Genomic DNA, 15,719 nt, shown 5'->3' with positions numbered 1-15,719 from the left:
GTAATGATGTTAGGCGATGAATCACACATATTAGATTCAACACAAACTTGAAGCATATTTCTTTAATAGAGTGAGCATTATTGGTGAAATGCCAGATGGTGTAATAATTAAGAATTCCGCATGAGATCACGTGATATACACAGTATAGCTTATAATTGATGGGAATATCACACAGGTAGAAGAATACGCAGTATTCAATTTGTGGCTGACCGCGGCTGTCAGAATCCCATCCATCACAAGTGAACAGACAGCCAGCTTTCGCAAATTCAGCTGCGAAAGCTGGCTGTGCATGGTAACAACGAACAGATCGTGCCGACTCGGATCCGCACCATACTCAGAGGGGGGGGGGGGGGTGCGAGACCACCTGGATCTCGTATTCACGCCCAACTTGCGGCACTAAATAACAGTTGTTTCAAATACTTAAAGGGCGGCAGTCGTCACGCCGCGTTCTGTTCGATATGGGACTCATAGCGACGTATACAACGCATGTAAAATACATTGTTTATTTACATTAAATTTGAACACGCGCTACGCGACCACTACCGCGCTTTAAACATGTATGTGAATGTGAATCCGTGGTATGATAGCAACGACGCCCACACCATGATGATCTGGCAGCTGCGGGTGTTGCAACGTGACCATAAATTGTGTGTGTGAAGGGGAGGGGTATACTGATATACTGAAAAAATGATCCGGTCCGTCGCCTTTTAGTCGACGGATCGACAAAACTAATCGTACCCTGAGGAGGTTTTATCAAAACTCGTGAACCTATCATGTCGCTCTCATGTACACGCGGTGTACAGCTGCAAGCTTCCTGGACGGTTCTCGTTTTCACCTCTTCGTGATGCCAAAGTTAACTAGTTGGTTCGATTTATGTATGAACATCAGGTGGATTTATAACGTAAAAGGGGTCTAACTAGCTCAATATTTCACTATAAGTAATATATTTTACTTCTGCCAAATTGGAATTGAGTTTAATCAAAATTTAATCAAACTAAATTAAAATGCAACTCAATATAGGATTGCGTTTATTTCAACTCAATATAGAAGAAATAATACCATAGAAATTTGATTTAAAAAAAAATTGCGTAGCTTAGCGTTAAGCATAGGTGCAAGGTATGGTACATGTTATTATATCCTACATCTTTCCATAACACTAATATACGCAAACTTAAATTAAATAATAATAAAGAGAAAATCGTGGTTTAGTGGTGGTCACGTGCTCACTGAATTTGACTCACTCAAATAATGTGTTCGTTTTTTATGTTTTGGACAAATACGTGTTCGGCGCTGAAAGGTAGTCACTACTGAAGCTCGTTGCTGGACACCAGACGCACGCCATCGGCAATCCATTCAATGTACATCGTTGCTGCACACCGGATGTACTCTATCGGCGATTCCATTATTGCATACTGACGTGCACTCTTCGTTAATGTTCGCATTACGTGTCTCTGTTTCCCTGGGTGTGAATTGAAGCGTGTAATTGCCTCCCGGTGAATTTCGTTTGTGCGCGGATTTCCCATAATTTCCTTTCAGGAATGATTTACTCCGAGCAGTTTGTTTGATTATTTTATTCGAGTCTTATTTATTACTTCTTATGTTTTTGTCTTTACTTCGCCGTGAATCGTTTAATACATCAGGTCAGGTCAGGTGGTTTCCCAATCGTATGGTGAAATTTCGGACGAATTACAAGAGTCGTCCATGTGAGAAATGCAGGCGTCCGTATTCGGGTGTCCCCCAACTGTAGGTTGCATGGGTCTGGTGGCGTCGATTGAGGGCGTTTGCTTGTCAACTTGTATGTTGTGCGTGAAATACGTAACCCACAGCAGCCAATCAGAGGACAAAGTGGAAGGCCATCGGACAAAAGACATGCGTGTGCATTGTTCACATTGTTTGGTGGAGTACCAGCTCCTGCTCAATAACTTGCACATTCGCCCGTCACTGAGATCAGCTGAGCGAACTCGCCGCACATGACAATTGGCAAGCGATATGCTCGTGTCTATACCACGAACAAGGCAGTTGTTATACCGGTACGCACAGAGGCGCTACTAGCCGTTGATCTGAGCTGAGATCTCAAGGTGGAAACTGCCATGACGACGCTGATAATCTTGTTGTTTATTACGCTAACTTTCACCACTCCTGCCTCGGTCATTGCGACGTGGTGTATGGACCTTCCTCGGGGATGTCAATGTGGCGCACGAGACGCTGTCACATGTAGAGGCTATTTCACACGTATACCCACCAATCTGCCTTCACAGATACACGAACTGTAAGTACCTATCTCATTTTTTCTTTCTTTTTTAAGTTTTTTTTTTTCACTTTCACGTTTATTTCAGTAACTGTACAGTGCTGAAAAAGAATCGAATAGGTATGTTTATAAAAACAACAAGTTGTTGTCGAATTGTTTTTAGTCGTGAGTATGACGCGTTTGGCCGAAGTCCGGTCATAACTTAAGTCCACTTGCACTTGCCTGGCGCGAACGAACGTACAACAACCAAAACATTTCCTCCTGTATATGGCACACATACTTTGTTTAAAGATGCTAAAGTTTAAATCGAATTCGATCATTGTGTAGCAAGAACCCAAACTCTAGCTGCGTTGACGAATGAATTGCAGTTGCTCGTTGACACGGACTTAATTCACTAAAATGCAAACAACCAAATAAACATAGATTTCGTACAACAAAGAATGGAAACCCATGGCTTTATATATATTGTCTCCATGGCTGTAGTTTACTAATAGGTGTTAAATGGCCTAGGTAGACATGACAATACAGGACATGCGCACCCGGTTCTCACGACATACCTGCGATTGCTAAGTGCTGCTTTCAGATTCGTCAGCAATCGGTATCGAAATCAACACCGCTGTTTACGCGACATGCAATAGTTGTTTTGCGTTCGTGAACGTCATAAGCGTGGGGCTTGTTCATGATTGCGCAATAAGCAGTCCCAGACATTGACATTAGACGCACGCAAGGCGATTCGTTGTTCTCGTATAAAAAAGACTTAGTAACCGTGTATAAACCCACAAGCCTTGTGGTGACTAATTTGCATAATGATCATATCTAATTTGCATATTATATGAAGAGCAATGCACTTGTCCATATGGGGCTCTCTCTACCGATTGTCAACGCTGCGTTAGCACGGTAAAGCCTCCGTCCTTGAGAGAACACTGCGACACACACATGTCTGCAGGTAGTTTTAATGCAATGGCATATTTAGTAGCTTAGTAGTTTTATTGTTATACTAATTTTCATGTATTTTTTCCTCCATTCTTAGTTACATGTATTCAATGTTTTATTCGCGATTCTGGTGGATTGAACTGTACTTCCGTCTTGCTTTGTACTAAACAATAACATTAGCTTATGTTTAATGTGCTATTTGTGATATTAGTTGTGTGAAGTATTATTTCTGTTCTTGTTTTACAACCATAAAATTACTCTCTGTAGTAGATTTTCGTGTTGAATAAAATTATTATTATTATATTGAACACAATTTTTAAAAATCAGACTAATGGAGAATTGTATTTATTTACATTTTTTCACTAACATGTATGTAACACTCAAGTCGGGGCCTCATATTCTTTATCGTCCGATATAGCCTGGACGGTCTTAATAGCGATTTTAAGGTAATTCTACGAGAGACTAAAACTTGGGCAGCATTGTATGCAACACATTTATAATAATTGTTCCATGTTTAATCTGGGCAATGATTATGAGGAGCCCTTCATTGTGATTCTACGTGCCCGGTTCTCAATTTGCGGTGAGAAATGTACCCTATGTTTCAGTCATAATGATCTTCTCCAAACAAGTTTTCCTGGGAAATATTGTACGCGTTTCCCATCTGCCAGAGGCAAACCAATATGACGTTTCATTCATAGGATAATATTAGAAATTAAGATCGAAGTTCTGTTTTTTTTTCTTTGCTATTTACAATTTTATTATTTTTAAATATGTTTAATTTTATTTCCTTTTTTTGAGTTTTTATTGTTTTTGGTTGTATATTAAAGTGTTGGTAATCTCTAAAAGTATGTGGCGATAGTTAATATAGTATAGCAGAAAGACTATATGTATCAAAAACACACGCCGTACAACTAACAATATACAGTTTCAGATTTCACCCAGATTGAGTAATATTCAAGTAAAGTATTTTATTTTCACGTGGAATTAATTTTTCTGAAGAGACATGAATCAGTGAAATTACCATTTTTCCTATATTTTACATTAAACTTTCATCAACAATCAGCAAGATTGCCAAATTATTATTTCCAGCTAAAATAATGTAATTTACAGTAGTACTACCCATGTCTGGACTTGAACGTGTACGATAACACAAGAAGCGATCGTCTATATTAGGCATTATATGTGTATCCCTGTGTTGTGAATTAGGTGGGGACTAATGCAGGTCGCGTAGCCCTCTCACTCACGGTGAGATCGCGGCGGCCATTTACGGAAAGAGGACGTAATTAAAGTATCACGAGTTGCTAGCGTGGTGCATTTACATGTAAGTGCACATATGGCGATGATTTCTTGTAACGAGAAAGGTTACGAGCCCAAACTTTAAACTGTCACTAGTGTGTGGTTTTTTAATAACACATGCATATCTGTTTTCTTTCAGAATACTGCAGCATAATGAAATCACAGAAATCGGCTCATCGGATTTAGAACAATTACGTCAACTGAAAGTACTGTAAGTGTCTTTTGTATATCACGCAAGTGAGCGAAAAACAACTCTTGTTTACATTAGAATTGGTCTTTTTGTCGCTTAGCTATCTTACTGCCATGTGAACAGCAAGCTATTGTGGCAGTGTGGTCGGGGCATCGTTGTTTTCAACGCCGAGACGTGCGCGAATGAAAAGGTTTTATTCATATGCTTAGTGTAATTTTATACTATTTGATGTGCTCTTAATGCATGATTACTGAGCAAACTTAAAATTGAATGTATAAATAATACCAATTCCTCAGTTAGCTTTTTTTTGGGAAACGCTACCATCGAAGTAAATGACTGAATCGACCCAAAACCGGCTAATAACCATGGTTGTGATTACGTCTTTATACACGAAAGGGTAACCCTATTCCATTCGCTATAAAAGACTTGGGTCACTTGTCACTCCGCCTTCCCAGACAGGCACGCCTTCTGCAGTATTATGGCATCGCGTACAATGATCATGGCGAATGCGATCAAATAACTTATCAGTAATTTCATGAGAAACTATAGCGAAACCACGAAAATGGGATACCCGGCACCCATATTTGAAACACGCGGCATTTGGCTAAAACTGGTACACCATATTTTGCCACCTACCATCAACCGTACATTTCCCACGCTACCGTAGAACGTGTTTTTATTTTTAGACTTGAAATGGTAGTGTTCAACACGCGAGTGGAATTTGAAATTATTTCGCTGCTGGTACTCAGAAGCGTAATGTTTTATCGTCATTCCCAATTACAGCATAGAACGATTTTTCAATTTATTGACCTCTCTTTTAACCCTAATTGTGGTCAGCCCCATGTAGATTTTAAAGTACAATTGGGGTTAACCCTTATAACCATGATGCAACGCGAATAGTACACCTCAATGAATCATGCGTACATGTCGGATGAAGTATTCGAGTCCGTATCTCAAATGATAATGACGGAAATTATATGACTTGATTTCGTATATTTGTCATTGTTTGTCTCAAAGCAAATATGTATACTAGTATCATGAAATATATATTCCCAATAACGGGACGTTGGTTAATTTGCTTGCGCTTTCGTTCACACTGTCTTGATTGGAACATGGAGTTAAAAAATATATGGTTGGAACGTGATACGTGTCAATACAGCGCTATTCAACTAATAATCCAGGAATCACTATCAGATTTCCGGTATCCCAAATAAGCAACATTCCACCTGGCGTTATCAAAAGACGGAGGTGATGTAGACACCGGTAGCTTATACCTTAGACTAGTAATACAATGCATTACTACTAGTCTGAGCTATGAGCTTATACCACAGCATGGACCGAGGTGGGACTACCTCCATAACCACAACAAGTTTCGTTTTATTTTCGAGGAAATAATCCTAGATTAGTTCAGTTTTTACCATGTTTTTCTTTTATTTAATATTTGTTGGCACGATTTGAGTGGCATATACATCGTACTAGTTAGAACGGACAATGCATTAGTAATAACTCCTATAACACCCCAACTATTCTGTGATTGGCTGTAAAGGTCGCATTTCGTTTATTCATAGACGGTGTTCTGTCTATTGTTTATTTTTTTTATCTCGACAGTTATGAAGCATAACAATACAAATGTTATAATTGAACGTTATTGTTCCACGGCAAAGAACGCTACGATCGGGCCAGGTCAATTAAAGGCGTCTGAGCCTTCCACAATAGCTACCGAACATTATAAAGAAATGGCATCATTTATTTATCTCCCATCTGTTATTCTTTCCCGAGTTAATGTCTCTCCGCGAACATACGAGTAGTATGAATTGCTCGCTCGATGTTAATAGAATTTATGATTTGTCTCGTCAGCGCGCGTTAATAATGGACTGCGTGACAAGACACCATCTGTTCCGTTATTCAGTTAGGAAGGAGAAATCAGAAATAGACACCTCATGTAGTTTTTATTCGCATAGAGAATCTACTTTGCGGAACGATGTGTGATTACGGAGAGAGCCGAAGTGGAAATTAACAGGAACGAGTTTATTTATTCCGGTGTCATGTTTGCTCTTAATGGTCTAAAAGTCTTACCCATTAGCATACGTCTTATTACACGCCGTGTATATTTCACGTCTTTCTTGTTTTTAAATTTCACATCGTACAATCCGAACGGCGTTAATTTTTTTACGATAATATCCCCCATAATGCATGGCAACATAACTGTTCCCACGATCATCCAGGCTTGCATGCACTATCCGTAAGTTAGGTGTACGCACACTTAAAAGTTAAAGTGACATACGTCAAAATAAAACTAGAGGCGGCTAACATGGATTCGCGCGCTTTGTAGTTTTATAGAATTACATCTTTTATACGTATACTAGTCGCAGATGTTTTTTTCCAAGTTTGGAACATAATTATTTCGCTAGCTTCACCATCAATCGATTTTGTTTTGTTTATTGTTCATAATGTACACGTGTGTCCAACAAATAGTATTGTACGAAATAAAAATACGCCCGTTTCCGTGACACGCTTCTCTAAATGTAGCGATAAAAAACATATCGCTATATCTGCTGCGGACGTGCACGTGCTGGTTACGCTGTCCTCCCCGCACAAGTTGCTTGTCTTTGGTCAATCGTGATGGTACCTTCTGTTGAAGTAGTTCATGAACTTGAGGTTGCACTGGCGGCGGTACTGGGGGGGGGGGGGGCAAAAAGAGCGGTCGCCCACCCGAGAAAAATGTTTGGAGGCGTCGCCTTTTGAAAACTCTTTGTGTCAGCAACATTTGGCCCTCAAAATGCAGGAAAAAGAGTTTTAGAGGGTCTAGAGTTCAGATCTCACCCCTCATGCAACATTTTGTGCCGCCGCCTGTGGTTTAAATACACGTGCACTGTGTATGGCTAATGGTGTCCAGGCCGGTGTTATCATCATCAGTTCTTGTTTCAGCCAGTAAAATAAAAGTGTCCAACAAAGTATCGGGTTGACATACACTGTAGCCAATGTGAATGTCAAACACTAGCTAGCTAAAAACAATTCCACAGGAGCCTACAAGTGACGAATCTACCCGATGCCACTCAATTAGATAATGTACGGTCTGCTTATCGGGAATCCCATCGCCACCGAGTTAGCCCTAAAGAGAAGCATACAATTAATTGTTCTGCTACAGATATGTTTGTGAATTAGCAGGTGGACACTCATACTATAAAATCGGACATGCGCAGTATCGACTCGAGTACGTTTTAACGTGTGACCGATGAAGGTATTTTAGGCCTTCAATGGAGACACCAAAACTTGCATCGAACAACGACGACAAATTCTCTACACCTCGTCGATTTTTGTAATAGTCGCTAGGCGAACACGTTCACGTGTGTACGTCCTCAGCTAGTACTATGCTCAAAACATAACGCTCCCATAAGGGCAGGCCGCTGGAAAGTACAATCGACACGCGTTTAATCAGCAAGAAGAAACGATCCACCGAACAGTGAGAGCGCGGTAGCTATTGTTGATAGGTTTTGTCACGATCCCTCTATCGGCAGTGCACACAGAACACGCACGCGTGTCCGACAACCCCAGCTTCAGAAAAGTGACTAGAATGGTCCACACGCACACACTAGGGTCTCCATAGTGACGTATATTCTTATGATTACTCAAAAGTTCTCCAAACAAATCATTCACCGTGCACAATGACCACATTTCGTGGGAAACTGAAGCTGTTTTGTTCTCCCGTATTTCCTGTGCGCTCCAATCGATAGCCATATTTGGTGGGATATCGCGTTATGTTGATGACACATCCGAGTTTCACTTTCTCTTGCGTAACTGCATACATATTTGTTATACGTTAAGATTTGATTACGTATACATTCATGAATGGATATGTTTTCCACGTAGTCGGTTTGATTTGCAATTTTTTTTTGCTGTATTACTAAAGTTCGCCCTTTGTCCAGAGTCGTTTTTATTTCGAAAGTACGCTTCTTTCCAAGATATTGCGATTGAACGAACACAAACTTGCTTTGCCTGTCAGTGTGACCCATTGATTGTAACTGTTAACACAATACACGTTTAAATATACGAAATTCACATTTATGAATGCAAATCTTCTAAAATTCATTCGTTATTGAAAACTCCCATAATGCACCTGTGGTGATAATCTTGAGAAGTCTATTCACTTGTACTATGTTTTATTTTTCTTGCAGTGATCTGAGTAACAACCGAATAAACAAGATTGGACAGAATGTGTTCTTAACGCTAGAAAACTTGGAATCACTGTAAGTTAGCATCAAACATGGAATAATATATTTAAAAAAAGGAAAAAGGGCACCATAGTCTTCGTACAGCGCTCTGTAAAATTGTATAAACAATATATTTTATACGAGTTGTATACGTCGCATGAGACTGACATAAAATACGACGTGGTACGACTACTACGACGCTATAAATTATGTTTTTGAATTTAATTTTCTTGCTCAGTGGTTCGTTGAAAATACGTACAGCAGCAGCAGCAGATACTGTAGAACAAATGTAATGCTAGTATCGAATATTCCACGTAGTTACGCGTGGGTCTCTCTAGATTGTTTTCATTTGCCATAGTGAAAAAGTACCTGATTTTAAATTTCGCAATGGTGTCGGACCTCGTACACGGTGTGCTCTGATAATGTAACTACGAGCGTGGTCGCATCGATTCATAAGTATACGCGCCCTGTCGCTGAACGTCAGCCTCAAAGCTGTTAATATCTCTGTGCCTGGGCGGAACAATAGTCCTTTGTACGCTTCAAATGTAAGGTTCTAGGTTTGCTAGCACTGTGGCATTGTGAGAACTGGTACCGGGACAATGAACCGCGGCATAATGTCCAGAGATATTGACACCCACACGAATATAGCAGGGTGGTTCCGTAAAATTCACAAAATCATACCTGTTTACAGTTTTGAACATATAGATTTATCTAAACCATAGTCGCTATGTTTACAAACGCGTGAAACGCGAGATGAAAATGTACATTACTGTGGACAGAAAACTCGGCGCGAACTTTTGGAATGCTTGTAAAACCGTGAAGGTTTTCTTCAAAAGTGCGGTTATTTTTTTACGCATTTCATCGTATGGCAGGAGATTTGTCATTGTGTGAACATAGATTAGGTCGTTTACAAAGGTTCCGTTGTTGTAAACAACGTGGAAAACTAAACGCCGGTTGCCGGTCCAACTTTTAGGGTAGTCTGAGGTCGTCAAACTATTTTGCACATTGCATCAGGTTATGCACGTACAATCATGATAAATTACATCTATACTCTTTTGTGAGATCTCTGACAACTATCTATTCATACAGCACTTGATAAATTGAGCCAGAAGTTTACTTGGATATTTTTATTTTACCTACTAGTACTAGTTTCATGCTCAATAATAGTCTTTCTTTTACAGAAATTTAGAAAGAAATCATATTAATTGGCTGGATAGCAGGGCATTTCGCGGCCTGCAGAGACTACGTCACCTGTGAGTAACATAATAAATTATATTGATGATAGATAATACGTGTAGTAATGACGTCATCCCCATTGAAAAAAAAGGATATACTTCTATCATACGAATTTATAAGTTATGGTGTGACACTCGTATTTCTCCGATATTTAAAGATTAAACGCTCTGAGATCATTCATAAATTTTATGGTGGTATTGTGGTGATTAGTATGTCTATTATTTGATGGTGTTATTTTACGCGAGTTGTTTGAATTATGAACAAAGGTTCAACTGTTAATGATTTTCAGCTGTTCAGAATGTTGGCGATTGTTTCGGCTTCGCATTTGATTGCATTTGAGGCGCATAGATTCATACAGATTCGTGGCTTGTCTGTTGCCAGAAGTAATTCTTAACAATGACGAATGTTCGGAATCATCATTTCACCCAATTCACACATATTCAGACCATTACATATTTCTCACAATAGTCTCAACACCCCATTACATGAATATATACCTTTTCTCTATAGCAGATAATAGAGGCCTGAATTCATTCAAGATAGCAATGCCCACATATACATATGTACGCGTATCAATTACAGTATATACTTCACTACCTCCTATAACCTATTATCATTTCCACATGTACTTTCAGTTACCTGGACCACAACAACATAGGAATACTTCCAATGGGCCTATTTGCTGAGATGTCGTATCTACATGAACTGTAAGTGTGCATTTCAATACTATAGTTCAAATTGCCTAGTATACGTTTGTGGGTTCCTTGTGCATGTAATATTCCGTACGATTACGACGCATACATTACAAACAAATGGAAATATTTCAGGATTTTGCGCTGTCTCAAATTAAACATTCTGCCGTTACCGTGGTTTGACAGTTAGATATTTTGTGGGCAATTTTAGCGATTATTGCACGACTGTCTACTGTATGACGTAATAACCCACAAAGTCTTATATTGCAATGAATAATCAATCTTGTCTATTACTCGCCACGTGGAGAATGATAATATTATTATATATGAATCTCCCGCTGGGGGCGCCTGCTATTACTCGAAACCGAAATCGTCGCTGTACAGTATTCATCAGCACAAAACACTGAATGAAAGAATAGTCATATTTAAAGTTATCCAACGCATGTAAACGAAATTCGAACACTACCGTGCCGAAGTAAGTCATTCATGTATATACATTGTTCTTCTGTTGCAGGCGCTTGAATAATAATGGTCTCCACGATGTTCCCAAGCATACAGCAGATGAATTATCGAAAACAATTGTCAAACTTGTGTAAGTTTATTTAAACTTTGCAACCCTATACATCCAATGAAATTGACCCGACCGTGGATGTCCATGGTGCGACACGTGTCAGCACAGGTTCATGATAAGGACACGGGTTCCTTCGTGAAGGGTTTGTGGTGGTCTACTCACTTAACCTTCTACAAATATTTTGGATGTGCACAAACGTATTATGTTAATTTATGCAAATAGACCATGTGATCCATTATTTTTACAGGACACTAGACCATAACCCATTGCACTGTAGCTGTGATTTGTTGCTGTTTTCTCATTGGTTGAAACAAAGTACAGACGTCATACTACTAAAACCAGACTCTGTTCGGTGTACGACGGACAACGAAATCGACAAGTACAAAGTCGTAGACCTCGTGGAGGATGATGTGATGTGTGGTAAGTTACATAGTAGTTCAATATTTTTGACTTACTGACGACTAAACTGAGAGAATTTCGCTTTAATGCATTGCAGGAGGGCTTTGTCGCCTGGGACGCGACTTGTTGAAAATGTGTATTCACTAAATAAAATTTGGATTTTTTTTCCAGCTCCATCATTAGCTCCAAAAATATTGGACATTGAAACAATATCCTGTGACAGTGTTCGAATAAGCTGGGACTATCCAATGTCTTACACTCGCAGCAAAGCGCAGACGAAGGCGTCGATCTCGTTCGATACAGTTATCAAAAAAGGTCCACTTTTCAATGTGATGGTGAAAGTGACAGATACACACGAAGCATCGCGTATGCCACACGTGTTTATGGAAAGCGACGAGACCGCTGTTATCAACGGATTAGACGCATCGATTGAACATCAGTTTACCGTACAAGCCATGAACGAGGTTGGACGAGGACCATTTAGTGATGTCAGAAAATACAGAATTTCAATTTTTAAATCAGGTTTGTTTGTTTTCTATTCAGGGGGAATATGTAACAGGAGACTGCCACTTCATCTGTAATGTAATTATAGGGCTAGTCTTTTACGCACGCAGACCCTCCCATCCATCCACTGTACACAATACAATAGAGTCTTGTCCTGTTTCGGGGACATTCATGGCACGCTAGATTTTGTAAATTTAGAAAGCTCGGTCAAGGTAATAACCATGAATAAGATTTCTACTAACATGTGCATATTAGAGACGTTTTAACAGTGTGGTGTGTCTATTATTTCATAGGGGAACAGGTGGTTTCTTGTCTTGAGGAACCCGAGGAAGAAACTGATGTAGATCAACCACCTCACAAAACACTGATAGATGAAACGATTCGGGAAGAAAAGGATAAGCGAATGATTATCATCACTGTATCCTGCCTTACTGGAGCAGTCGTCGTGGCTATTGTCCTTGCAGTATTCTTTGTGAAAGTGTATCAACCACGTAGGAATGGTTTCGCTCCATTTTCGTCAGTCAAATTCAGTAAATGTGAAATGCCGCCTATGACGTATGACGACGAGGTGACGTCATCGTCAGTCGAAAGTGTGGACAAGTATAGGAACTATACGACTACGATGACTGAAGGGCTACCCACCGTGCGAATTCTGACTGAGACTTCGAGAGACACTGTGCACTTCATTCGTGAGATATACTGCGGCAGGTTCGGACGAATCTACGAAGCGGTGGTCACCGAACTGCTTCCCACTGAAAAACAGACGGTAACCATGGTGAAAGAACTACGAGAAAATGCCACTGAGCATGCGCGACAATCGTTCGATGGACAAGTCTCGACGTTGTGTGAGTTTGAACATCCAAACGTACTGGAAATGCTCGGAGTTGTCACAATAGGTGAACCGCTGTCGATTATCTATGAATATGCCGACTGTGGCGACCTGAAAGAGTTTTTGAACTGCAACTCTCCTTTCAACAAAACGAAGAGCGCCACCAACTCATTGATCCTTTCTCAAGACAAACTTGTCGATGTGGCCACTCAAGTGGCCTGTGCCATGTCGTATCTGTCGGCCAGTGGGTTTGTCCACCGCGATTTAGCGGCTCATAATTGCATGGTGTCCAGTGACTTAACAGTGAAAGTTGCCGATATAGGAATTTCCAAAGAACGATATCCAATGCATTACATGAGGGTAAGTAAAAACAAAATCATTTTAGTTTGTTCACGTGGAGGCGCTGTGCATTTCATCGCGTGGCTGAAACGAATATGGAAATTACATAGTTAAATCTTAGTAATGTCTCAGTTTGTACTCGTTGGTCTTCGCAACAATCAAATTCGCCATCTTTGTTCATACGAGTACCATACCTCGCGCATGCGTAGCGCGACGACCACCGCCCTTCAACGATATTTTGATGTCACATAAGCGTCTCGTTACTAGAAAGTGCGACTTCCATAGTGATGCTTATTATGAATATACTAACTGATTATCTATTTTATATTGGTAGGTTGGTCGCAAACTATTACCTGTACGGTGGATGGCACCCGAAACACTGGAGAGTACTACGCACTTCAACGCAGAGACCGACGTCTGGTCATACGGTGTAACGCTCTGGGAAATATTTTCATACGGAACACTACCGTTCTCGTGCTTCACTGACGATCAAGCCGTCTCGCACACACTCAGGGGTACCCTACTTCCAATTTCTGACTGTCTACCAAAGAAGGTCCGTGACGTCATGATGGCTTGTTGGAGGAACAATGCACACGAGAGGGCGTCTTTTAATGATATCCACGGCAGCCTATCAAGCTGCCGACTGTCAGACTGTGAGGGCGAAATCCGTGTTTGACAAGAAGTACTGAAACCAGGCAGACAGTGAAGGATATGATCGTTGGACTGTTATAAACAAACGATTTATCAGCGCTTTTCATATATACCTCATTCGTAATAATAAGTGGATTTTTTTGCATGTTATCATAATTCGACGTAACATGTTCACAAAAGAAATATTTTTTCAGTTACATTTTTAAAGGGGTACCGCTCAAGCCCAGGGATTGCACCAAAGGATCATGGGACACTATTCTTCATGTTGTTTACAATGTTAATCTATATTTTGTTATCCATTGTTATTTTAATCCAGAAAGTAAATTTGTTGTGAGATTAGGCTTAACTGGAAGGTGCCCCTTTAAGTACGTCCGTATGTAGACAGACAGTGTCCGTATTTTTTTTGAGTAAAATATTATGAAACAAGTTTAATATGCTTTGTGTTGATATCCACATTATTTCCCGTGATTTTCACCGCTGTCATATACTGGTCATGAAGATTAGGTCAATGAAACTGCTTCCTGTGACAAGTTTACGCAATGACGCCGGTTTATCCAGGAACGATAAGTGTAGTGATCTGTTGAGAGGATAATTAAACGGTTCACACAATTTTGAATCTTTATCGTAAATGATGAGCCAAATTTTCGCATGAAACCAGACAATGACCTACACAATAAATGGAGTAGAATATTAAAACGTGGCATGGAAACACGTGTATTGCTATAATGAAATGAAAGTGTGGCGTGGAAGGAATCTGAAACTCATCTTCCTATCTATGATAAAGTCTTGGCATTTCTGAAGCTCTGGTTTTTAGTCACGAAATGAGCACACAACACAGTCGTCAAATTGTGCAATTATAGAACATTTGCAACTTCATGCGCAGTGCAATAAGAACTTGAAGCGCAGGGGTCGTCACCTGCGCACGCGCGAAATTTGAGTCCCAAGCGACGATAACAACACTCGTTTAAACCGCAAAGTTTTGTGGGTAAACGCTTGTTTGTAAACAACGACTCTGTGTCCATCTGATGCATGCGCAGGTGACGAAAAAAATATATTTATCCCCCTTTTAAGCAATATACGAGCACACAGCTTAGTTGGTAGCATCGCAACTAGAAAACGCTAGAACGCACAATCTTATGAAACAAAGAAAATACAAACCTGTGTGTATTTTATAACTAAGTGAAAACCAGGTTCAGTAACAATCGCGGAAATATTGTTTACGATTTTATAGACTATTGCAATTTCCCGTCACCAATCTGATATTTATGACTTCGCAAGATGGATGGCAAAGTCTCATTATTTGAAAATTTTGCTTCATGTTTAACAAATCCAAAATCACTGCGGTTAGAAGATTTTGAATGCGTGTTCACATTTGAAGTTGTGATAATTGTAATAAAATAACAACATTCACAAAAAAAACCCCATCTAAATCCGGAAACGGGTGTAGTCTGTATTACCATTGTATTATGTGTAAAAACGGGTCTCCATGAGGCCCACTACGAACTAGCTTCGAATGAGCTTACGTCATCGAAGAACAAGTGCAAGTTATACCGCATGTCCATGGTCACGATTATACAGAAATAGTATATTTAATTTGCCAGAGTTGTTACAAGTAACATG

The 15,719-nt window shown here is 39.9% G+C and overlaps 1 protein-coding gene across 1 annotated transcript; it reads left to right on the top strand.

Moving 5' to 3' along the window:
- Nucleotides 1-1,963: 1,963 nt before the first annotated feature.
- LOC100313758 (Trk-like protein receptor kinase) lies at nt 1,964-14,531 on the top strand. The gene is given in 10 exon segments (NM_001168203.1): nt 1,964-2,269; nt 4,617-4,688; nt 8,843-8,914; nt 10,060-10,131; nt 10,750-10,821; nt 11,321-11,398; nt 11,625-11,797; nt 11,948-12,298; nt 12,574-13,469; nt 13,783-14,531. Coding segments are annotated over 10 exon segments (2,307 nt in total). The 5' UTR covers nt 1,964-2,090; the 3' UTR covers nt 14,125-14,531.
- Nucleotides 14,532-15,719: the final 1,188 nt, after the last annotated feature.

The sequence above is a fragment of the Saccoglossus kowalevskii genome, chromosome 4 (assembly GCF_978046115.1).
Source record: "Saccoglossus kowalevskii chromosome 4, keSacKowa6.1, whole genome shotgun sequence".
Taxonomy (NCBI): Eukaryota; Metazoa; Hemichordata; class Enteropneusta; family Harrimaniidae; genus Saccoglossus; species Saccoglossus kowalevskii.
The sequence above is the reverse complement of the archived record's forward strand: the minus strand, read 5'-3'. Positions and strand labels throughout refer to the sequence as shown.